Here is a 25,377-nt window from a genome sequence, read left to right as displayed (position 1 = left end):
GGCCACTCAGCCCATCGAGTCTGCTCCGCCATTCAATCATGGCTGATATTTTCTCATCCCCATTCTCCTGCCTTTTCCCCTGGATTTTTCAGCTTGCCGCCGACCTTGAAGCAAAATGGGAACTTGCCTAATATAATGGTCATAATGTTATAATAACATCATAAACTAGGAGCACAAGTAAGCTATTTGGACCTTCGATACCCTCCATTCGATAAGATCATGGCTGATTCAATTTTAGCCTTAACTCTACTTTCCAGTCTGTCCTTCATAACCCTTGCCTCGATCAAAAATCTAAACTCAACCTTTAATATTGTCAATAACAAAGCATCACCATTCACTGACAATCGTCTGGTGAACTGAAAATTTCACTTTTAAGGAGAGAGAATTCTCTCATGGTGTGGACCTCTGCATAAGCCCCAAAGCAGATGTAAAGGACAGTTCATTTGGTGCCGAAACCACATCCACAGAACCTTTCAAAACTAAGCTGCTGCAGTATCTGCCATCTTAAAACGTCATTGGAACAAAAGATATATTTTAGCAGAATCATTTAAAATCAAACTTAAATGTAAGACAACTGTCTTAAAATATCACTAAAACATCTTTAAAATTAAATTGGTTTTAGACTCTGACTCCTCCCACAGTTGTTTGAAAATTGCAATACCATCCAGTATCATTGGCTTGGTTTTTAAAAATTATTCTCAGTGATTCTGGAGGCTCTTGCCTCCTAGAAATAGCAGTCCTGAAACGTTGTAGCAGAAATACTTTTAATAGTGGGCAATTAACCTAAATTCTTGTTATTGTTATATTCTTTATTGTCACAAGTAAGCTTTCATTAACACTGCAATGAGGTTACAGTGAAAATCCCCTGTTCGGGTTCAGAATGTCCAATTCATCTAACAGCATGTTTTTCGGGACTTGTGGGAGGAAACCGGAGCACCCGGAGGAAACCCACAGACACGTGGAGAACGTGCAGACTCTACACAATGACCCAAGCCCAGAATTGAACTTAGAACCATGGTGCTGTGAAGCAACAGTGCTGTGAAGCAACAGTGCTAACCACTGTGGTACTGTGCCGCCCATGGGCCAGTGTCATTTGGAGACAAAGAGCTGGATTTTATGCTCCCTGCCAGCGGATTTGAAGACATGGGAGGTTGGTAAAATCCTGCAGGTGGCCTTCCTGCTGCTTATCTGCCCATTACTGACTATCTGAGGTGTCGGACTGACAGCCTTCCTGCCCTTGATCTTATTGCAGCCCTTAAGTGGTTATTTAATGGCCAATTAAAGGTCACCGGTATTTGACCCACGAGGGTGGAGTCCCATGCCATGTAGGAAGCCTGGCAGTTTAACTGCATGGGGTGGGCCAGGCAAGAATGTCCTACGTTGTGCGTTACCAGGGGCCATCGGAGGCAACACCCACCCCCAGGTTGTTACCCCATTAACTGTCCCATTGCCATCTGGAACCTGCCCCCCCTCGCTGAGACTCCCAATGTTGGACTTTTCCGAGGTCCTTGACATGGTGGAACTGCCAGCAGTCCTGGACATGACCCTGCCCCTGGCTAGTGTTGCTGGGATTACAGAACTGTGACTATCGAATTAACCACCATCTCTCTAAGGTGGGACCTCGCCTTGAGAAAGGCAGAAGTCTTTCTTTAAAGCAATTAATGCTGCTTCTGGCGTTAAAATGCTGTGGGACAACTGTTGTGAGCATGCCACCCACCCCACATTACCCTAGACCTTTTAGCCAGGTGTGTGGGGGAAGCACAATACCTCGTAAAATCTAGACCACAGTCCGAAAAGCACAGACGGAAGTCATTCAGCACATTGGGTCTGTATTCGCTCTCTGTAGAGAGTTTGATGCAGCCCTATTCTTCTGTTCTATTGTTTTGTTTTGCTCTGCTCTGCAGATTCATTACTTTAGAGTCCCTGTTCAATTTCCAATTGAAATAATTCATTGCATCATCTTCCACCACCCTGACTGCCAGCAAGTTTCAGCTCATCACCACTCACTGCTAAAAAATGCTTCTGTATCTTTTGCCCAAGACCTCCCAACTGTGTCTGCTAGTCGTTCTACAATCAGCTAATGAAAAAGGAAAGAATGACATGTATATGGTCCTTTTCACAACCAGTGGCCATCTCAAAGCACTGTACAGCCTTTGGAGTACCTTTTGAAGCGCAGTTGCTATTGTAATGCAGGGAACGTGACAGCCAACATGTGCACAGCATATTCTCACAACAGCTGTCTACAATGACTAGATCATTTGTTTTTTTGTAAGGTTGATAGAAGGATAAATTTGGTCAGGATAACTGGGGCTAACATCTTCAAAATAGTGCCATCAGAAACTTTTTCAAAGGCAAATGGTATGTTGGACTTCATAGTGACAAGATTTGAGTATAGGAATAGGGCTACTTTACTGCAATTGTATAGGGCTTTGGTGAGGCCGCACCTGGAGTATTCTGTGCAGTTTTGGTGTCCTTATCTGAGGAAGGATGTTCTTGCTCTGGAGAGAGTGCAGAAAAAGATTACCAGGCTGATTCCTGGGATAGTGGGACTGTCATCTGAGGAGAGACCAAGTCGGTTAGGTTTATATTTACTGGGGTTTGGAAGAGTGAGAGGGGATCTCTTAGAAATGTATAAAATTATAACATAATTGGACAAGGTAGATTCAGAAAGAATGTTCCCAATGGTGGGGGAGTCCAGAACTAGAGGTCATAGTTTGAGGATAAGGGATAAACCTTTTAGGACTGAGGTGAGGAGAAATTTATTAATCCAGAGAGTGGTGAATCTGTGGAATTCGCTACCACAGAAAGTAGTTTACGTCAAAACGTTGTTTGATTTCAAGGAGGAATTAGATATAGCTCTTGGGGGGCTAACGGAATCAAGAGTTATGGAGGGGAAAGCGGGATCAGGGTATTGAATTTGATGATCAGCCATGATTATTGTGAAAGGCAGAACAGGCTCAAAGGGCATAATGGTCTACTTCTATTTTCTATGTATCCACCTGAGCAGGCAGCTGGGGCTTTGGTTTAACATCTCATCCAGGATGATGCCTCTAACAGTGCAGTATTTCCTCAGTATTGCACTGGAATCCATAGAATCCGTACAGTGGAGCAGGAGGCCATGCGGCCCATTAAGTCTGTACCGACCCTCCAAAAAGTGCCGTACCCTCTACCTAGGCCCTCTCCCCCTGCCATATTCGTGTAACTCCACACATAGATTATGGCCAATCCACCTAACCTGCACATCTATCTATGGACTGTGGGAGGAAACCGGAGTACTCGGAAGAAACTCATGCAGACACTGCATTTGGATTGGGACCAGCTTTTCTTTGTCTGTTTTATATAAATTGTAAACAGTTGCAGTCCTAGCTCTGATCCCCGTAGAACACCACTCAGTACATCTTGCCAACCTGAAAAAGACCCATTTATGTCTACTCTTTGTTTCCTGTCAGCTAGCTAATCTTCTTTCCATGCCAATATGTTACACCCCCCCTACACCATGGGCCTTTATTTTCCGTAATAATCTCTGATGTAGCACTTTAGCATGTGCTTCATGAAAATCTACGTACAGTAATTCACCGGTTATCCATAGTATATGTCAATTCCTCAAAGAGCTCCAATCATTTGGTTAAACATAATTTCCCTTTCACAAAACTCTGTTGACTCTGCCTGATTACTGTAAACTAATCCAAATACTCAGCTATAACTTCTTTAATAATGGCTTTTTCCCTATGACAGATGCTAAGCCAACTGCCCTGTAGTTTCCAGATGTGTGTCTCTTTCCCTTTTTGAATAATGGAGTTACATTTGACACCGTGGGAGTTTTGGAAAATGAAAATGCATGCATCAATTATCTCACTAGCCACATTTTTTAAACTGTAGGGTGAACTCCATCAAGACCCGGGCATCTTTCAACAATTTATCCGGTATCACTTCTCTGGTGATTATAATTTTCTTGAGTTCCTTCCTCCCTTCCGTTTCCTGCTTGATAGGTGCAGTATCTGGTGTAACGAACAGCACTGAACAGTGTGCAAATATCCCCACTGCTGATCTTACGATGGCAGGGAGGTCATTGATGAAGCAGATGAAGGCGGTTGAGCCTAAGATACCGATGACTACCCTGAGGAACTCTTGGGACTGAGATATTGACCTCCAAAATCTACTGCCATCTTCCTTTTGTGTTGGGCATGACTCCAACCAGTGGAGCGTTTTCCCCCTGATTCCCATCAACTCCAGTTTTGCTACGGTTTCTTGTTGCACACTATGTCCAAAATTGCCTTAATGCCGAGTGCCTCATCTCGAGTTCAGCTCTTTTGTCCATGTTTTAACCAAGGCTGTAATGAGGTCAGGAACTGGGTGGAACCCAAACTGAGCACCAGTGCGCAGGTTATTGTTATGTAAATGCTTGATAGCACTACTGATGACATCATCATCACTTGGCTTATGTTTGGGAGTAAACTGGAACAGTAATTGACCGGGTTGGATTTGTCCTGCTTTTTCAGACAGGACATACCTGGTCAATTTTTGGGTAGATTCTTTGCCAATAAGATTAAGATTATCAGATCAGCTGGGCCATCAACTTGCCTCTCTTCCCTAGCCGAATGGGACAGAAGTTCCTAAGGATCCCCTCTGCTTTGCCCTTTCTCTAGTTTATTTTTTATCTAGGGCGGGATTCTGTGAAAACAAGCGGGGCGGATAACTCCGGTGCGAAGGAGTGGCGTGAACCACTCCGGCATTGGGCCGCCCCAAAGGTGCGGAATCGTCTGCACCTTCAGGGAGTAGGCTGGCGCCAGAGTGGTTTGCGCCCCACCGGCCGGCGCAGAAGGGGCTTGGCGCCATGCCAACTGGCGCCAAAGAGCCTCCGCCGGCTGGCGCATGGGCGGGAGCGCCAGCGTGTGCTGGCGTCATCCCAGCGCATGCGCAAGGGGGGGGGTAATTTCCGCTGTTAAGTAATGGGTTAAGAGACATTGCAATTAGTTGTCTCTTTTATGTTAAGTGTTCACTGATTGTCTCATTTATGTTAAGTGTTCAATGATTGACAGTGATATGTAAAGGGGCTTCAGGTGGACTCTGGAGCTTGTGATGATCTGTAGAGTTCTGTGCAGAGTGAGTTTGAACCATTAAAGGTGTGTTGGTGGAAAAGGAGCTGAACTCTTGCCTCTTCATACCACAGCATCTAGTGCATTTTACATCCGCGTCGGCTATCATGGAGGATAACAGCAGCTGACGTGGAAGAATAGAGTGCCCCCACAGCCCAGGCCCGCCTGTGGATCGGTGGGCCCCGATCGTGGGCCAGGCCATTGAGGCGGCACCTCCCGGGGCCAGTTCCCCCCGCACCCCCAGAGGACCCTGGAGGCCGCCGGCGCAGCCAGGTCCCGCAGGCAAATACCTGGTGTAATATACGCTGCAAGACTGGGCGAAAACAAGTGGCCACTTGGCCCATGGCGGGCCAGAAAATCGGCGGGGGGGGGGGGGGGGAGAGGGGGCGCTGCTAGCGGCCACCGAACGGCACAGCACAATTCCCGCCTCTGTCAAAACTCCGGCGCTGGAGAATTCGGCAGCCGGCGGGGGTGGGATTCATGCCGCCCCCCCGGCGATTCTCCAACCCGGCGGGGGGTCGGAGAATCCTGTCCCTGGTCTCTTGCCTTCTCCGAGCTTATCTTGTATAAGAATCCCACCGTCTACCTCTTTAATTTATTTACACTAACCGCTTACCACCCAATGTCCTTCACCTGATTCCATGTATATCTAGCCAGGTTGTGGCCTGAAAGTCACCTGCAGTCACTTCTCTTCCTGCTCTTGCACTGTTACCTCTGGAGTCTCTAAAGATCTATCCTGGGTCCCCACCTATTTCTCATCAGCATACTGTTTCTTGGCGCCATCACCCAGAAACACAATGTACTTTTTAAAAAAAAATCTCTCATGGGATGTGGGCACCGCGGTCAAGGCCAGTAGTTGTTGCCTCGAACTGAGTGGCATTTTAAGAGTCAACCACATTGCTGTGGATCTGGAGTCACATGTAGGCCAGACCAGGTAAGGAAAGCAGATTTCCTTCCTTGAAGGATATTAGCGAACCAGATGGGTTTTTACAACAATTGACAATGATTTCATGGTCATCATTAGACTTTTAATTCTAGATTTTTATTGAATTCAAATTTCACTATCTGCTGTGGCAGGATTCGAAACCGGGTCTCCAGAGCATTACTCTGGGTGCCTGGTTCACTAGTCTAGTGACAGTACCACTACGCCACCGCCTCCTCTATTCCATGTGTACAATGACAACATCCATCGCTACCATACTGCCCACTCTCTGCCATACTCTCAACTACCCACTGCGTCTGATTTGGTGCAGCAAGCAGTCATGAAGAAGCTGAAATTAAGTATTTGCTCCTTGACACCAACTCTGTTCCTTAAGCGGTGACTCCTGCACTCTCCAGGCCACTGAGGCTGAATATGCCCATTCACAACCTTGGTGTCGTATTTGACTCTGAGGTGAACTTCTGACCCCATATCTGCTTCAATCCCATGATTGTCTATTACTACTTTCCTAACATCGTTCATCTCAGCTCCTACTTCACCTCATCTGTGACTGAAACCCTCATCCATGCTTTTGTGACCGTAAATGCTGTTGGCTGTCCTGGAATTTCCAACCTCCATAAACTTCAGCTTATCCCAAACTCTGCTGCTCCTATCCAGCTTGTGTTAATTCCTACTCATCCATCACTCTTGTGCTTAATGACCTATTTTGGTGTCTGGTCAGGCAGCACCTTGATTTTAAAACCCATAAACCTATTCATTACCTCACCCCTTCTGCAGCCTTCCTACCGCATCTTCTCCGAGGTGTCCAGCTCTCTCAATTAAGGTGTCTTGTGCATCCGATATTTGAATCACTTCATATTGGTGCCCTTGTTTCAGCTACTGTTACCATCTTTAACCATTAACCAAAACTTTAACCATCTGCCCTAATTTCTTCTTGTATGGCTTGGTGTCAAAGTTTGTTTGATAATGCTCCTATGAAGATTCTACAGGGTGATTAACTGTGTTAATGTACCATATAAATGGACTTTGTTGTTGATTTTCTATTCTGCTTTTTAAAATGTAATAGTGTAAATCAATTTGTCCTTGAGCTTCTGAGTAAATAAGGACTGCATATAATAAGAATACTTTGTATAAGTTGAAGCCAGTTACAGATTTTTAAGCTCAGTCTTTTAAAATGTCGCTACAATTTGTTGGGCTTTCCCTGAATAATTGTATTCAATTGATTCAATTTCAATTGAGCAGTTTGTTAGTTACTTGTTGCTGTGTCTGCTGAGAGTACTGTATTTTGTTTGTGCTTTGACACAGTTCTGCCTGATGTGTTTTTCTTTTTGCCTGCTGCTAAGCTGTTTTCTTGATTATTTTGTTCCTGTGTTCTGAAAAAAGCAAATCGGACTATGCTAAATAATGATTTTTCTTTGAGGTATTGCTTTAACTGTATGTCATTTGTAGAAAATATGACCGAAGCTTGGAATCTGACTGCACAAATGTGGAATGTAAACACCTCACTCCTTCAGTGAAGGCTGAACCAGAGATTAATGAAGTTCAAACACCACCTAAAATGCATCAAGGGATCGAGCAATCCCTTTCTACACCGCAAGTGAGTATGTTGCTGCTTTATTTCATTTTGCATCACTGGGATTTCAGCATGTCTAGATTATGGACAATTGAATCATGAGCAGAGAAAACAGCAAAATGACAGATTCTGTCCTTCCAAGGCTTGACGGCAGCATGCTATTAGTGGTGAATACCACTCATGTTGCTATTGCATGGTAGCAGCTTGAAACAGCTGTTGCTCAGAGGTATATTGGCGAATCATTGAAACATTTTTCTACATGTACTGGTACTAATAACTCAATAGCACCACTGCAAAATCAGTATGTAATGTTACGATACGGTTCGGGACCAGTAACGTTTTGTTTAAAGTAGACAATGGTGAAATCCTGGTTACCCACTCAGCGAATAAAGCCACAAGATTCCACGGTTTTAAACAGACAAGACAAAATCTAGTACGCAGAGTCAGAAAAATAGGGAGATAAGGATCTACTTCGATTCTGCAAAGATCAAATGAGACTGAGAGCTCCTTTGTTTAATCTGGTTCATTCATTCAGGCATATGCAAGAGAATTCATACCCACCCAAGATGGAACGCGGGTTCCCTGAAAAACTACAAAACCATCAGTTTAATACTATTATTCAGATAGTGATATTTTTAATTTTCACCAAACATGGAGTTACACAGTGATGCTCTGTATCTCGTCGTAATTATGTCTGCAAGACTAGATTACTTCATTATATTCTAAGTGAGTACATGTGATTGCATTACTAAATCACTGTTAATACTACATTGTCCAATCACTACTAAGGCACCTATGGCCCATTCCTCGGTCTTGCTGTTCAAATTTAACCTATCTTTATACCTGATTAACATTCAGAATTAACTTAAATGTGAATTGGCAGGCAAACTGTGGCTGAACACACAACACTGCACATTAAATGGCAAATGCGACCAAGGCAGATCCCGTGGATTTCTCAGCAAACCACCCGGATGTTAGTGACCACTGTGAATCACAAAACCTTTTTTTTAATAAACATTTTATTGAGGTATTTTTTGGTATTCTAACAACAACACAATAAACAATGTACATGAAACTAATAAACATAGTTCAAAAGCCGTCTCCCTCCCTTACAGGTCCCACCTTTATTAACCCCCTGCTCTAAGCTAAACAAACCCCACCCCCCCTTCTGCTGACGAAAATCACAAAACCTTAATAAACTCTGTCTCTTTCTTGAAGGATTTCAACTTCTCACTTTTGAAGTACTAGCCTCTGGCTTTCCTCAAAAGCTGCTCCGACTCAAACTGCCTGAACAACTGCTCACTTCCCTATGGTTCAATTTCTTGACCATGCCTAGTAATTAAAGAAATACTTCACAGTCTACAACAGATAGTCATTCTTCAAAGGCACAAAAGCCAAAGAGAAGGGTAAATCAACCTTGTTTAAGATTGAATTAGATCAGAGAAGTGGCTTATAAGAATTCCAGAAAAGTGGTAAGCCTGATGATTGGGAGCAATTTAGAACCCAGTAATGATGGACCAAGAAAGGAAAAAGAGAATATGAACATATGCTAGTGAACATATAGGCAGATGGTGAAATCTTCTTTAGATATGTGAAAATATTAGCTTGGATAAATGTGGGTACATTACAGGTGGGGACAGGAGAATTTATAGCAGAGAACAAGAAAATGGCAGTGAAACTAAACAGTTACTTTGTGTCTCTCTTCACAGAAGAAAATACAGTGTCCAAAGATGTGCGGGTGAGGTGGGATTACAAGGATAGGGCGGGGGAGTGGCCTAGGTAGGGTGCTCTTGGTACGGTCGGTGCAAACCCAATGGCCTTTTCTGCACTGTAGGCATTCTGTTGATCTCCCCGAAATACTAGGCTACAAAGGGACTGGTGAAACTGAGGAACTAAAAGAAATTAGTACTAGTAAAGAGGAATACCTGAAAACTTAACTGCATTGAAGTTGAGAAATCCCCTGGACCAAGTAAGCTTCATCCCAGAGTGTTGATGGAGGTGGCTAGAGAGATAGTGGCTGCATTGGTGGTTGTCTTTTCAGAATTCTGTAGATTCTGGAAAGGTTCTCATGGACTGGAACGCAGCAAAGATAACCCCCAGTCAGTAGTATCTAGAATCTCTGCAGCACAGAAGGAAGTCATTCGGCCCATTGACACTGCACCGATTCTCCAAAAGAGCTCTACCTAGGGCCAGTTCCGCACTCCATCCCTGTAATCCCAGGCATTGATCATGGCCAGTCCACCTAACCTGCTCATCTTTGGACTGTGGGAGGAAACCGGAGCACCCGGAGGAAACCCACGCAGATACTGGGAGAACGTGCAGACTCCGCACATACAATCACTAAAGACTGGAATCAAACCCGGGTTCCTGGCGCTGTGAAACAGCAGTGCTAACCACTATGCCACCCAAATAGGGAAACAGTTGCAATCCATTATGAAGGATGTAATAATTGGACATTTAGAAATGAATGGTAAAATGGAGCGGAGTCAACATGGATTTATGAAAGGGAACTCCTGTTTGACAAACTTGTTGCAGTTTTCCGAGGACATTACTTGTATTTCGAATTGATAAAGAAAACCAGTGGATGTGGTGGATTGGGTTTTCAGAAGGCTTTTGATAAGGTTCTGCACAGGACATTAGTAAATAAAATTAGAACTCATGGGATTGGGAGAAATGTACTAAAGTGGACTGTGAATTGGTTACTGGACAGAAGGCACTGATTGAAAACAAAATGGATCATTCAAAATGACAGGCTGTTACATGTGGGGTACTGAAAAGATATATAAATAATTAGGACATGGGGACCAATTATAGTATTGCCAAAATTACTGAAGTTACCAAACTGGATGGGAATGTCAGTTGTGGGGAGGTTGCATTGGGGCTTCAGCAGAACAGTTTCAGTGAATGGACTCGAACATGGAATACAATCTGAATAAGTGAAGTTATTCATTTGAGTAGAAGAAACAGAAAGGCCGAATATTTCTTAAATTGTGAGGGAGGTTGGGAAGTGTAGTTCTCCAAAGGGACCTAGTGTCCTTCTTCATGAGTCACTAAAAGTTAGCATGCAGGTGCAACAAGGCGATTTGGAAGACAATGGGTGGAATTCTCCATCGGTTGACGCCGGAATCGGGAAATTGGGCGGAGAATCGGTTTTGACACCCAAATTGTGGTGGGTGCAGTTTCATGCCAGAATTACCGACGGCGATGTTCGCTTGTGCTTTTTAAAATCTGGTAACTGTGGCTGATGAGGGAGAGAGAGTAGGTAGGACACGGAGAGGGGTGATCGTGGGCTGCCAGGCTGACGGTACTCCTCACAGCAGGGACAGGCGGCAGGACTTGAGGCCCTACGGTACTGATGGGGCCATTGGGGGTCATGCGGGGGCCGGGGCCACAGTGCCAATCCGGGCCACCGTGTAGCCCGTGGCCATCAAGGCGACGGTCACCCTGAAATTTTATGTCACGGGGTCCTTCCAGGCACCGAGTGGGGTCCTATCTGGAATCTCCGAGCTCGGTGCACAGGTGCATCAGCATCGTCTCGGAGGCCCTCTATGCCCAGTCAGCACAATACATCCATTTCAATGAGGACCAGGATTCCAAGTGGTGGCAGCTGGCAGCCTCCTTCCCAGGCCGTCTAGCAGGGTCTTGAGCTCGGCGTCCGTGTAACGGGGTGCCAATCTCCTCACTGCCATCTTGTTGGCTGGGATGGTGTATGTGCAGAGTGTAGTGTGTATATGCTGCCATACAACGACCATTCAAAGTATTTACTGAATGCACTTCACAAAGCTTTCTTAAAGGAATAAATTGCCTCGCAAGAAAGAGGATTTCCAGTAATGCTCTCACCATTCAATACAGTTTTGGGTTTAGGAGTTTTTTTCCCTTTAATTGTTCATGAGATGTGAGAATCGCTGGCTGGACCAGCATTTATTGCTGATCCCTCGGGGAATGCAAGAGTCAACCATGCTGCTGTGGGTCTGGAGTCACATGTAGGCCAGCCTGGTAAGAATGATAGATTTCCTTCCCTTAAGGATGTTAGTGAACCAGATGGGTTTTTAAACTATAATTGACAATGGTTTCATGGTTATTAGACTTTTAATTCCAGATTTTTATTGAATTCAAATTCTACCATATGCCCGTGATTCGAACCCAGGCCCCAGAGCATTTCCCTGACACTCTGGATTACTACTCCAGTGACAATATCATTACACCACTATCTCCCTCAGGCTGAGAAAGGAGAAGAACAGAAGTAGATCCTCAAGAGCTACGAATCATTAGTGCTTTTAGTCTGCTTGTTACAGCAAACATTTAAAAATGCGAATTTTGTTACGTCATCTATTCAGTTTTTGACTGAGTAAAATTATCGGCCTCTAAGTGACTCCTAATGCATTTATGAAAGGTCGTAAAGTTCAGACGATATCACCAAGGTTGCAATCATTCAACCATTTCAGATGCACTACAGCCACTAGTTTGTGAGCAAAAAAGTAAAAATGAATAGATTGCATGAATTATATATTTAAAAGTTAAACTATTTCATCTGAATTTCTGCCTTCAAGAATCCATTGGAGATGCCCCCTTGCACTACAACCCAAATGGATCCTGTCCTTCAGTCAGATCTGAGGATGTCACAACTTCCTTCTTCACCAGCATCGATGACTCCACCGGTGCTTTCAGTATATCCACCTGACCCAATCACTTGTCAATCAGCAGGTAAACTGTTAAATCATAACCTGTAATTCCGAAATGAAATTGTCATTTTTATAGATAATTATAGAATTTAAGAAGGAATTCAAATTACATCTAAAACACTGAATGAATTAGTTGTTAAAGGTCATCCAACTTTGACAAATCATCTCCTTCAGAAAAGATTCCAATGTTTATTTTTGGAGCATTTCAGATGTACCGTACAGGTATCAGTGCTAAGAAAATTGTTTTGTACCCTTTTCCCCGCAAGCAGACTGGGATTATTTCTAGTGTATTAAGAATTTAATGTATAAACCTGGAACACATTTTATAATCATGGGATTTTAATGACAGTGGATTAATCCACTCAAGTACAGCTTTTAAAAATGCTAGTATTTCTTGTAACAAAATGGGTAATATTTTTGTTCATTTCTAAAGCTGATCGTTGCTTAAGTTAATAAAGCCATAGAGATTTTGTTTTTCTCACCACATAGTTGGGAGCCAAATGCTGGCTTGCTTATTAACGAACACTTGTCTTCTGAAATGAACAAGTTGAAGAATTCAGTAATATAATTCACAGTTTCATTGTGATGTTATGGCATCACTCTTTTATTTTTAAGGAAGAATATTAAGATAGCTTCTTCTGTTTCACAGAGAGATTACCGCAGACGGCCATTTCATCTGCATCCCTGTCACCTTCAGTGATGACCAGTCCAACAATGTCACAGGCTCAAGTGACCCCTACATTCATTACCCCACTTTGTGCTCCTGTGCATGGCGTCAACCTCCCACCAATGCCTGCACCTCAGATTCCAAGTTCTTATGATGATCTGTTGTATCCTGGGTTTGCTGTGAATGAAAAGGGAGAGTACCTCACCAGTGCGCCTGTGTACTCGTACAACAAAAACGGAGCTGATCTTCCAAATGGTAAATAGTATGAACTTTTTAAAACAGTATGCTAGCTTTTTTTAACTTTGAACATTGCTGCGAATTCCCCTGTTTTCCTGTACTGCTGCAATTTACAAACATTGGTACTTTGGAATACAAATAACAGCAAATACTGTCAGATGCAAACCAGTCATTGTCCCTTTGAACTCCTTTTTAAATTATTCCCAATATTATTTGTTTTTATTTCACATTTGCAGTATTTACCACTTTTTTCATCTCTATTCGTGGTAATTTTTCCCAGTCGTGTGTTGTTCTCTCTTGTCACTGCCTTTCCAAATTCATTTTATTTAAGACATGTAGAGCTAATGAATTTCTGTCTAACTTATTGAACCCAAGTGCCAGAGGTGAAAGGCATGTGTTACCGGAACTACTGCACCAACCAGTTACTCTAAAACAGAATCATCTAATCTGGAAAACACATTATACAAGCTGCAGTGGATTTACCTGAATTCAGGATTATTCTACTAGTTAGATCTAATTAGCAGTATGGGGTATTTTGAGAGAAGAAGAAAGAAAGGAAGAAGAAAGTATTAATTTTGTAAACTTGTTTAATGAGGCATGAACATCAATCATCACTTTGTCTCTCAGGAGCCTTGCATATAATTACAAACATAACCAGATAGGTAAAGACCCCTGGTTCACCTAGCCGTCACAATTTGTGACACTATGTATCACATTATATCTACTCGCCACTCAAACAGAAACCATGTGATTACCTGGGCGAAGGCGATAAAGCCAATTGAAAACCCAGGCTAATATAGGGGTGGGTAAAACTAAAATTGGGAACTTCCTCCCTATCTGGGTGATAGGAAACAGTCCACGAGATCACTCTGGCCCTGAAGGATCCAGATGTCCTCCCTAACCAGAAATAGGTATGGCTCTTGCTTAAGAGAGCTCAGTGAATTGACATCCATTGCACAACAGGGCAATCTGTTCCAAAGGTCCACTATTCTCTGGGGAAAGAGACAACTAACCTCGATCTGCCCTAATACAACTCAAAAATTGTAAAACCCTTTCCTCCCTGACTTATTTAACTGGAACAAACATGAAATGAAATGAAAATGAAAATCGCTTATTGTCACAAGTAGGCTTCACTGAAGTTACTGTGAAAAGTCCCTAGTCACCATATTCTGGCGCCTGTTCGAGGAGGCTGGTACAGGAATTGAACCTATGCTGCTGGTCTTGATCTGCATTACAAGCCAGCTGTCTTAGGTCACTGAGCTAAACCAGCCCCAACATGTCATCTCTTCCATCATTTTATAAACTTCAATCAGTTGTTCCCCAAGTCTTTTTCGCTTAGATGTAGAGTCCGAGCTCTTTGAAGCTATCTTCATAACTAAAATGTTTTCTACTATTAATTAGTCTAGTGATCTTCCTGTGCAAACCTCAATATCACCTATCATGCGAGGAGGCCAAAACTGAACATATTTTGTGCAAGGACTAAATAGTTACATTTGATTTCTGATCAATTTTCCTTTAAGTGCACCGCAATGTTCTATTTGCTGCTGCTTTGTTTTAACAGTATCGATCGATCTTTTGAGATTTAGTCAGTGGAATGCCATGGTCACTTCCCCCTGACTGTGATCGACGGTTGTACAGCTCTCAATTTAAAGTATTTTTCTTTTGCTAAATTGTAACTATTTTCAAATTGATTTAAAGAAGTATGTGATCAGTGAGAGATATATGACAGATATTAAATGGGTAAATAATTCCAAACATTCACTACCTTATGTATGAAAACTTTTCACTGTGTAGCTAATTAATTTTGAGTGTTTAATTGTATTCAGGAGATGGGTATGAACTGGGATTTATTCATGCTCTGTTATATAGGGGCTGACCAAAACTATGGTGTTGGGTTTGGCGATGTTGCCTATCAGTACTGTGTCTCTGTAAATAAATGCTTGTAAGCGTGTAAAGATTAGGCGCCAGTTCTGTCCTTGGCCACCTGGCTGTAGAATAGAATCACAGTCCTAAATGGCTGACCCCTTGTCCTGGGACTATCATCTCTAATTCTATACTCTGCAGTCAGAGGAAAGAACCTGTCTGCATCTACCCTGTTGAGCCCTTGAATAATTTTCTATGTTCTAATGAGATTATCTTTCATTCTTCTAAACTCCAAGAAATATATGTCCGTTATACTTGATTTCTCCTCACAGAACAGCTCTTTCATCCTAGTAATCAAATTAATGAACTTTTATATTATTTTATAATACTATGGCCAAGTAACATCCACCATCTCTGCAGCCATCGTTTAAAAACCTTTGGATCGAGGTTAATGAGTCCAAGGGATTTGTCAGCTTTTAGTTCTTTCATTTTCCAGTACTACTACTTTACTAATATTAACTACAATCGGATCTCCACTCCCATCAGACAATTCATTGTACGTTCTCTGTTCTCCGACTTTGATGGTAAATCCCAAATAATTATCTAACATCTCTGCCATTTTCTATTTCCTAATTTCTCCTGTCACTGCCTCTAAGGTACCCATGTTTACTTTTGCTACTCTTTTTCTTTAAAATATAGTAAAAACTCTAACAATCTTTTTATATTTTCCGCTAGTTTACTGTCATATCATAATCCTCTTTATCAATTTCTTCGTCGTCTTTTGCTGATTTAAAAAACCTTCCTAATCCTTAACTTTACTTGTATTTTTGGCATCGTTGTTACTTCTTTTAATCTATTACTTCTCTAGTTAGCTTTGGGTGTACCACTTCTCCATTGGAGCTTTTATTTCTTAAGGGAAGGAATAATTATTGACAATTCTGAGTTATTTCCTTGGATGTTTGCCATTGCTTAACTACTGTCATAATTTTCATATTTCTTAATCTCCCTCAGTCAATTTGCCTCTCTTATCTCTGTGAATGGCTTTATTTGAAGTTAGTACCCGAGTTTCAGACTTAATAATAGCACACTCAATATGAATATGAAATTCACCAGTTCTGATGAGAAGTCATTGACCTGAAATGTTAACTCTGTTTATCTCTCCTTTGGTGCTCCCTGACCTGTTCAGTATTTTGTGTTTTTTCTTTCAATTTGAATGAAATTCGTCATGTTATGATCATTCAATTTAAAATGGCTTATTGACCGTAAACAACACCAGATCTAAAAAAAGCCTGTTCCCTGATTACTTCCGTATGATTGTTACATTATTGCATTTGTGATAACTGGGAAGGATAATGATTTTTGATGTTTTCTTGTCTCCTTTATTCAAATAGATAAAAGCATCCTACGCTTTTTCTACAATCTCGGCGTTAAGGTAAGCCAGTTTACCTGGAGTAGCTCTTTTTTTCAGTGTTTTAAAAGATCATTAACAGCAGGAAACTTGCCTGCTCTATTGATTTACATTATTGCACTTGGTTTTCTAAAACTATATTCTCATTTTAAACAGCTTGGTGACCATTGTAGCACGTCCACGTTTTGCATGAAATGAATTGCTATTGTTACTGTTTTTATTGTATTAAAGTGTTTGTGAAGGATTGACTTAAACCCAATTCTATAAATGTGAGGATGCTTCTTCATGTTTTCTCAGAACTACACACCTTCCTGTGCTCCTTGCCCCTCCCCCATATTACTCCCATCCTAAGGATGGTAACTCTTATTAGGATGCACTTCCACCGGTGCTGGCAGTCCTGCACTTTCTCCGTGCACGTGGCATTACCTGACATTAAGTGTCAGCAGATTATTCAAACTCTCCTAAACCTGCCATTACCTGTCTGCATGTGTGCATTTTCAAATAGTGGGTAACTGCATGAGCATAAAAAGCAGGATACCCTGCTGATTTCTTCCCTGTATTCCATCAGGAAATAGTCAAGCTAATTATAATATGTCAACACGCCACCCTCAATAAATCCCACCTGGGTTCAATTAATGCTGTGCATTTAGTCATTGAACTATGAGCAAGATCGCCTGAGGCAAATTTTGACATTTTTAAACACTCAAACAATTAGAAATTATTCATACATGTATGCACAAAAAATACCATACAAAAATTCTTATTGAATTATAAAAGAACCGTCATTCCGTTTGGTGGCTCTAAAAGAAGATATCAAGTGCACCTAATCCAACCAGTTGCGGAGAACACATAATGATTGGAAGCAGGAATTTTAGTGCCGAGGGGGTAGGAAGTGCAACTTTTCCCCCCCTCCTATTGTGCAAGCTGAGGTATTTAGTAGCAGAGTGCAAATTAGTGTGTCGAGAAAGAAAAACTTACAACAGACTTGACATTTATTATAAATAATATAAATTTAGACTAAAATATGGTAGCATAGGTTATGTGTTTGGACTGCAATATGTGGGAGTTTGTGAACAGGGCGATGTCTTGAGTGAACACATCAGCAGTAGATGTCTTCAGCTCAAATCTCTCCATTTCAGTTACTAAGTTCGAAACACTTAGAGAAGGGAGCAGCATCTGGACAGTTTGTTCCAGATTTCAGATACGCTTCATAGAGCGGTACAGCTCAGAATGGTGTTGGTATAGTGTACTCTGATAGCGTGCAGAGTAAGGGAACCCAGATGGGATAATGAGGAAGAACAGAAACTGATCCGATCCATACGCGCAATGTACTTGGTGTCCCTGTAAGTAAGTACAGTATTAGAAGGACAACCAGAATGTGGACTATGGCACCTTGGAACACAAGGCTGTCCAAAAGCGGGAATGGGAGGAAGGGAAGCATAATGTAGTTGTAGGGAATTCACTTAATTAGAATTACTTCATTGTAATCAGAATGGAGAGTCACACACAATTTGCTTACCCAGTGCCAGATTGATTGATACCTCAAACCAATGTGAAAGGATTTGGAGGGGGAGAATCCAGTCAATGTGGTCCATGTTTGGATGAACAACAGAGGAAAGAGTAGGCAAGAGGTCTTGTTTTGGATAGTACTAGGATTTAGAAGCTAAATTATAGGACTGGACCTCCAGGGTCTAATCTCTGGCACAGGGATAAATAGATAGTGAGTTTAACATGTGACCAAAGGACTTTTGTGAGTAAGAGAGATTCCATTTCATGGGACACAAATGCTGGAAAAGGAAGGAAATGTACTTTTGGGATGAGCCCCACCTGCTACAGGCTGAGACATTGGTCCTGCTGGCCTGTGAACCAAAAGCAATATGACTTTAAAGAAAGTCTTGGAAATTTCTGCACCAATGGAACCAGCTGCTAAAGAAGCACAGCATTTGAGTTCAAACACAAGATTTCACAAGATGTCGGCTGAAACGCAAACACAGACTCGTACTTGCCATAGGTATACGAAGATCGGGCACTTAGCAGCTGGTGCAAAGATACCATGTCCAGAAACTGGAAGAAAGGGCCACGTTGAAGATGCATGTTGGAATACGAAGCAAGCTTCGGGCAAGAGCTAAATTAAGCAACTGGCAAATCGAACAAAGGAAAAAGTGTTGATGTAGTAAAACAAGGTTGACAGAAAAGCCTTTTTTCACAGTCTGTGGATGAGTTGTCATTGAATGTGCTGGTCATTGCTGGGGCTGCAAATAGATGCTGGGTCACTCCACTGCTAGACGGACAGCTGATAAAGATGGAGGTGGACACTGGGGCAGCAGTGTAGCTGGTGCCAGAGACTGTCTACAAAGAAAAACTCTTGACATATCTCTTTGAGACCCTCAAACTGTGTTGAAAGCTACACTGGAAAAGTGGTTCTGTTAGAACATAGAACAGTACAGCACAGAACAGGCCCTTTGGCCCTCGATGTTGTGCCGAGCATTGTCCAAAATCAAGATCAAACTAACCCACTCCCTGTCATTCTGATGTGCTCCATGTGCCTATCCAATAACCGCTTGAAAGTTCCTACAATGTCCGACTCCACTATCACAGCAGGCAGTCTGTTCTACACCCTAACCACTCTGAGTAAAGAACCTACCTCGGATATCCCTCCTATATCTCCCACCCTGAATCTTATAGTTATGCCCCCTTGTAACAGCTACATCCACCCGAGGAAATAGTCTCTGAACGTCCACTCTATCTATCCCCCTCATCACCTTATAAACCTCTATTAAGTCGCCTCTCATCCTCCTCTGCTCCAAAGAGAAAAGCCCCAGCTCCCTCAACCATTCCTCATAAGACCAATCCTGCAAACCAGACAGCATCCTGGTAAATCTCCTTTGCACCCTTTCCAATGCTTCCACATCCTTCCTATAATGAGGTGACCAGAACTGCACACAATACTCCAAATGTGGTCTCACCAGGGTCATGGATAGTTGCAGCATAACCCCACGGCTCTAAAACTCAAGCCCCCGTTAATAAACGCTAACACACTATAAGCCTTCTTCACGGCTCTATCCACTTGAGTGGCAACCGTCAGAGATCTGTGGACATGAACTCCAAGATCTCTCTGTTCCTCCACATTCCTCAGAACCCTGCCGTTGACCCTGTAATCCGCATTCAAATTTTTTCTACCAAAATAAATCACCTCGCATTTATCAGGGTTAAACTCCACCTGCCATTTTGCGGCCCAACTCTGCAACCTATCAATGTCTCTTTGCAGCCTACAACATGTTAGGGCCGTATTGATGTAGCAGCACAATTAAACGGACAGACCAAAGATTTGTCCTTATACTTAGTCAAAGGAAATTATGCGAAGTAAAAGGGACATCTCAGTGAGGTTGGAAAGAAGGGAGTTAAGGTCGGTATCCTACGCAATCCGACCAAAGGTAGAGGCGGATTTGGAACTATTGATGAAGGTGGGAATCCCGGAGCTGGTCAACCTTAGTGAATAGGCTACCCCAGTGGTACCAGTTATTTAAAAAAAAGACTGATCTGTGCAGATTTGTGGTGACTTCAAAGTAATTATTAATCCTCTACTTTCAATGGCGGACTGGCCAGGGTGTCAGCTTGCCCGATGGCAAGTGGGCCCCTGATGAAGTGGGCCCCCTATATCAAATAAAAATGCAATAAAGAAACAAACACAGACAACTGTTTTAGTAATAAAAAGGAATAAGAAAAAAAAAGAGAACCGGACACAAATAAGCAGTGCATGAAAAGGAACGAAGCAGGGGAGGTAGTGGAAGGATGTGGAATAGGGGGGCCCAGGTCGGGCATAATTAAGGAAATTCCATGTTTTCAGCAAGAGTGTGTGAATTTAAAGATAAAGTTACAATTCGTGAATTGAGATGGTCGGCAACTTCAAAGGATATCAAGCAGTAGTCTTGGTTCAGCCGGTATATCGGTCCGGGGCCCGGAGAGCCAAGAAGGGGCCCGTGAATCTCTGAAGGGCCCTTAAAAATTATAATTAATTAGATAAATAAATCTCCAACTTCTTTCCTGAGATTTGTTTTCTAACTTAATAAAATATAATTGTTTTTAAAAAGAGCAATACTAAATAAAAATGCAATAAAGAAACAAACAAATAATCACTCAGTGTATGAAGGAACGAAGCAGTGTTAAACGGATGTGAAAAGGAGTGGAGGGGGGGGGGGGGGGGGGGCTGGTTCACCCGGGTCGGACTTAGTTGAAAATCCACGTTTTCAGCAAGAGTGTGTGAATTTAAAGATAAAGTTACAGTTCGTGATTTGAGATGGTCGGCAACTTGAAAGGATATCAAGCAGTACATAGGGTCGTGAGGTCACCGAAAAGGAGAAGCGGTACCTTTGACCGTGAATCATGAGGTCAAAGATACTGAAGTGAGAAGCCATGATCGGTAAACGCAAAGGGTTGCGACTTGTAACACTACACTGGTATCAAACTGGGCATGTTAACTTTGGTCGTGGGACCATTCTTAATGTCTTACTATAGTCGGACCAAACTTCTAAGTTTCAACAGTTGTCTCAGTTGCTTGCTGGTGTGAACACTGGACAGTGGATTGTCTCCTCTTCTGAAGCTGCATAGGCCACAGTAGTATTGACTAATGAACATAGCCTATTGAAATTGAAATAAGTTATTTTATATTTTTTATCAAGTAGGGGTTTATCTGGCGTTCCTTCAAGTTATTCTTGCAATCGTCAATATTCATTTTTCCCAATGTGGGCTATTTTTAATTAAGTTTTTATTTCAGGAATATTACCCCTACCAGCATGGAAAAGAAAAAGCATAAATCTGGGTCACTAAAACGCAAAGAATAAAAAGAAGCAGAAAGGAAAGAATCAGCCAAGCGATGCAGGCCTATTACAGAGTTTATAATACCACAAGCACAATCCACATCAATATCCAGTTCTGCAACAAATAATCAAGAAGCAAGAAACAATGCTCATGGTGATGATGCAATGACATGCGAGTTACAAGAACAGAGAAGAGCTACTTTGAATGTAGAGACAAATACAAGTGCATCCATTACTAATCAACCCAGGCCCAATATTTCTTCTGGCTTCCTTGTTCCGGTATCTGTACTGCCTGTAGTTACAACATCTGAACACATAGCTTCAACTATTCACAGGGAATCAGATATTCCTTCAAGCATAAATGACTTGGTTTCTGAAGCACATCCTGTAAATGAACCTACGCAAGAAAATGAAAGATCAATTACTGGAATCTTCCAATATCCATCACGAGCAAAGCTAAAACAGTTTTTTGCTGAACATCCACTTCAGCCACTTGATGATCTGCCATTTGATGCTCGTTTGTATGAGAGGAAAATTATGAATGACTCAGTCCCAAGAAAATGGCTAACATATAACGAAGAAAATAGATGCTTATATTGTTCATACTGCTTAGCCTTTGAGTTTCCCAACACTTGTAATCCATCACCCTTTGTACGTGGCTTTAGTGACTACAGGCGTATTAGCCAGAGCTTGACTTTACATGAATCGACAACAACACATGTCAGAAATGCTCAACAATATATCAGTGTGGTTAATGATGGCATCTTAGATAAATTTTTTGCAGCATCACTAATTAAAAGGAAAGAAAAAGTATTGAAGCAGAGAAGTATTGTCATGAGGATTATAGACATCATAAAGATGTTAGGCAAGCAAGCACTTCCTTTTCGAGGTCACAGAAATGAATCGGCCTACACTGTAGATAATGAGGTTCTGAATCATGGCAATTTTTTAGCTACAGTGCAGTTGATGGCAAAATATGACCCCATTATGGCAGCTCACGTTTCTGCAGTGCAAAACAAGTCTAAACAAAGAATCAAATGATTAGAGCAACAAGGAAAGGCTCAAAGAAAAGGCCGTGGTGGACTTGTTACATACCTGAGTAAAACAACTATAAACATATTAATCAAAATTATGAAGAATATGATACAAGAAAGAATTAGTCATGAAGTTTCTCAAGCAAAATATTATTCTATTCAGGTTGATTCAACACAAGATAATTCATCCATCGATCAGTTTAGCATTATTATTCGGTATGTGCTTAAAGGTATTATCTGTGAGTGACTACTTTCAGTTGTGCCAAGTAATGATGGTACAGGACAGGGACTTTTTGATCTATTGATTGAAACATTACAGCATCTTAAAATTGACCCCCAAAAATGGTGATAACTGAAACAACAAAATGTTGTGTGCCTGCAGTTTCTTTTTTCAATTTGCTCCAGAATATAGCAACTTTTGTGAAAGCATCATACAAGAGAATGGCTGTATGGATAGAAGTTGTTGGAAAACATCTAGGACAAGAAAAAATGAAACAATTAAAGCTAATTGGTGAGACCAGATGGTCAGGAAAATCCAATGCAGCAACAACTATATTTGGACGTTTTGATGATGCCGCTGCCAGTACTTCCGTAAATCTATTGACACGCTTATCAATGATACAAGATTCAGAAAAGTTTGATGCAAAAACAAAACATGAAGCAAATCTTTTACTTCAAAGTCTTCTAAAGTTTGAAACCATATTGACAGCATTTACTCACTTGTATATATTTGAAACTACAACCCCGTTATCAAGTTATCTACAGACAAGTGGTTTAGATATGTTTACTGCATGGAGTTTGGTAGATTCATCTACAACAAAGTTGAAGGAACAGACAAGAACATTTGATAACGTTCACAGCAAGGCTTTGGAATTTGTAAATAAATGTAATGACAGGATTTCACAGATGAATATGGATGAAAATCAAACATTGGAAATTGATGCGTTGGAAACAGCATTGCCAGTTAAGAGGCAGAAGAAGAAGAAAAGAATGGCAGATGAGCTTATTGATGATGAAAGAAATTCCTCAGATTCTCTAGCTGATTTTCGAGTAAATGTGTTCATCCTAATAATGGATCGCATTGTCCAGTCACTAGAATCACGCTTTGTACAACACAAACAGTTGTATAAAGATTTGTCCTGCTTGGACCCAGCAAAGTTTAAAACTATTGCAGAGAAGGGCCTTGAAGATGAAGCATTGGAAGGTATTATTAAGCTGTTTCCACAAATCAGCAAAGATCAAGTAATATTGGAATTGTTTTCTTTTGCTTCAAACTTTGATGTATTAAAGCTATTGCTTAATGATGGTGAGAATATGGATTCCAGTTGCAACAATTGTAAAATTTGCAGCACTTGTCCATCGTGGGTACTAAAACTTCTGGCATCCAATAGACTTCATGAAAAGGCATATGATAACCTTTATGAACTTTATAAATTCATCTGCACACTATCAGTTACTCAAGTCCAATGTGAGAGGACATTTTCAAAGCTGAAGATCATAAAGACAAGGTTAAGAAATTCGCTGTCTGAGGAGAATTTGGAATCATACATGTTGCTATCCATTGAAAAGGAATTGTTAGATGAATTGGATGCACAATCATCTAGCGAACACAAACGATTGCTCTTAATATAGTGGACTGCATGCAATGCTCTATTGTGCTTTTGAACTATCTGTTAATGTGTAAATTGTGCAGTAAACTATTTAAAAATATCACCCAATTACTTAAATTTTTTTTAAAATTAAAAATTCTTTTTTTTAAAAAATAATTTTTATTGAAAAATTTTGAATTTACACAACAATAACGCACCATAGTAAAATACCAAAAATAACAATAATATTAACAATCATAAACATTCGCCCCACCCCCATGCACAACACAGCATTTTAACAACAACGCAAATTAACACAATATAAAGTTACAGAATAGAAACTACAATAAGGAACACCCCCCCTACTCATCCTAGTCCCGGACATGTGGGCCCGGTGCAGCACCTTAAATTGGATGAGACTAAGCCTCGCACATGAGGAGGAAGAGTTGACTCTGTCCAAGGCATCCGCCCAAGTCCCGTCCTCTATCTGCTCCCCGAGTTCCTCCTCCCATTTAGCCTTCAGCTCCTCCACTGACGACTCCTCCACCTCCTGCATTACCTTATAGATGTCAGACACCTTCCCCTCTCCGACCCACACCCCCGAAAGCACTCTGTCCATCGTCCCCTGCGAGGGCAGCAAAGGGAATCCCTCTACCTGTCGCCTAGCAAACGCCTTTACCTGCAAGTATCTGAACATGTTCCCTTGGGGAAGGCCAAATTTATCTTCCAGTTCCCCCAGGCCCGCAAACCTCCCGCCAATAAACAGGTCCCTTAATTTGCTGATGCCCGCCCTTTGCCACCCCCTAAATCCCCCATCCTTGTTCCCCGGGATGAACCGATGGTTGCCACCCAGTGGAGCCTCCATCGAGCCCCCTGTTTCCCCCCTATGCCGCCTCCATTGTCCCCAGATTCTTAGGGTCTCCGCCACCACCGGGCTCGTGGTAAACCTCTTAGGGGAGAGCGGCAACGGTGCCGTTACCATGGCACCCAGACTCGTACCTCTACATGACGCCATCTCCATTCTTTTCCACGCCGCCCCTCCCCCCTCCATCACCCATTTACGCACCATTGACACATTGGCCGCCCAATAGTACCCCAGAAGGTTGGGCAGCGCCAGCCCGCCTCTATCCCTCCCTCGCTCAAGGAACACCCTCCTCACTCTCGGAGTCCCATGTGCCCACACAAAGCTCAGAATACTGCTAGTCACTCCCCTAAAGAAGGCCCTGGGGATAAAGATGGGCAGGCACTGAAAGAGGAACAAGAACCTCGGAAGCACCGTCATTTTGACGGACTGTACCCTCCCTGCCAACGATAATGGCAGCATGTCCCACCTCTTGAACTCCTCCTCCATCTGATCTACAAGTCTGGTGAAATTATGCTTGTGAAGAGTCCCCCAGTCCCTGGCCACCTGCACCCCCAGGTACCTAAAGCTCTCCCCTGCCCGCCTAAGCGGGAGCCTACCAATTCCTTC

General features: G+C 42.1%; 1 protein-coding gene across 1 annotated transcript in view; it reads left to right on the top strand.

The window, feature by feature from the left end:
• otud4 (OTU deubiquitinase 4) overlaps positions 1-25,377 on the top strand; it is a 138,855-nt gene that overhangs the window by 95,703 nt on the left and 17,775 nt on the right. The window contains exons 15-18 of the mRNA XM_038792974.1: positions 7,486-7,633; positions 12,160-12,313; positions 12,941-13,213; positions 16,450-16,490. Coding sequence (XP_038648902.1) covers positions 7,486-7,633; positions 12,160-12,313; positions 12,941-13,213; positions 16,450-16,490 — 616 coding nt within the window. The remainder of the gene's footprint in view (positions 1-7,485; positions 7,634-12,159; positions 12,314-12,940; positions 13,214-16,449; positions 16,491-25,377) is intronic.

Source organism: Scyliorhinus canicula, chromosome 3 (assembly GCF_902713615.1).
Source record: "Scyliorhinus canicula chromosome 3, sScyCan1.1, whole genome shotgun sequence".
Taxonomy (NCBI): Eukaryota; Metazoa; Chordata; class Chondrichthyes; order Carcharhiniformes; family Scyliorhinidae; genus Scyliorhinus; species Scyliorhinus canicula.
This window is presented reverse-complemented; position numbering and strand designations above follow the sequence as displayed.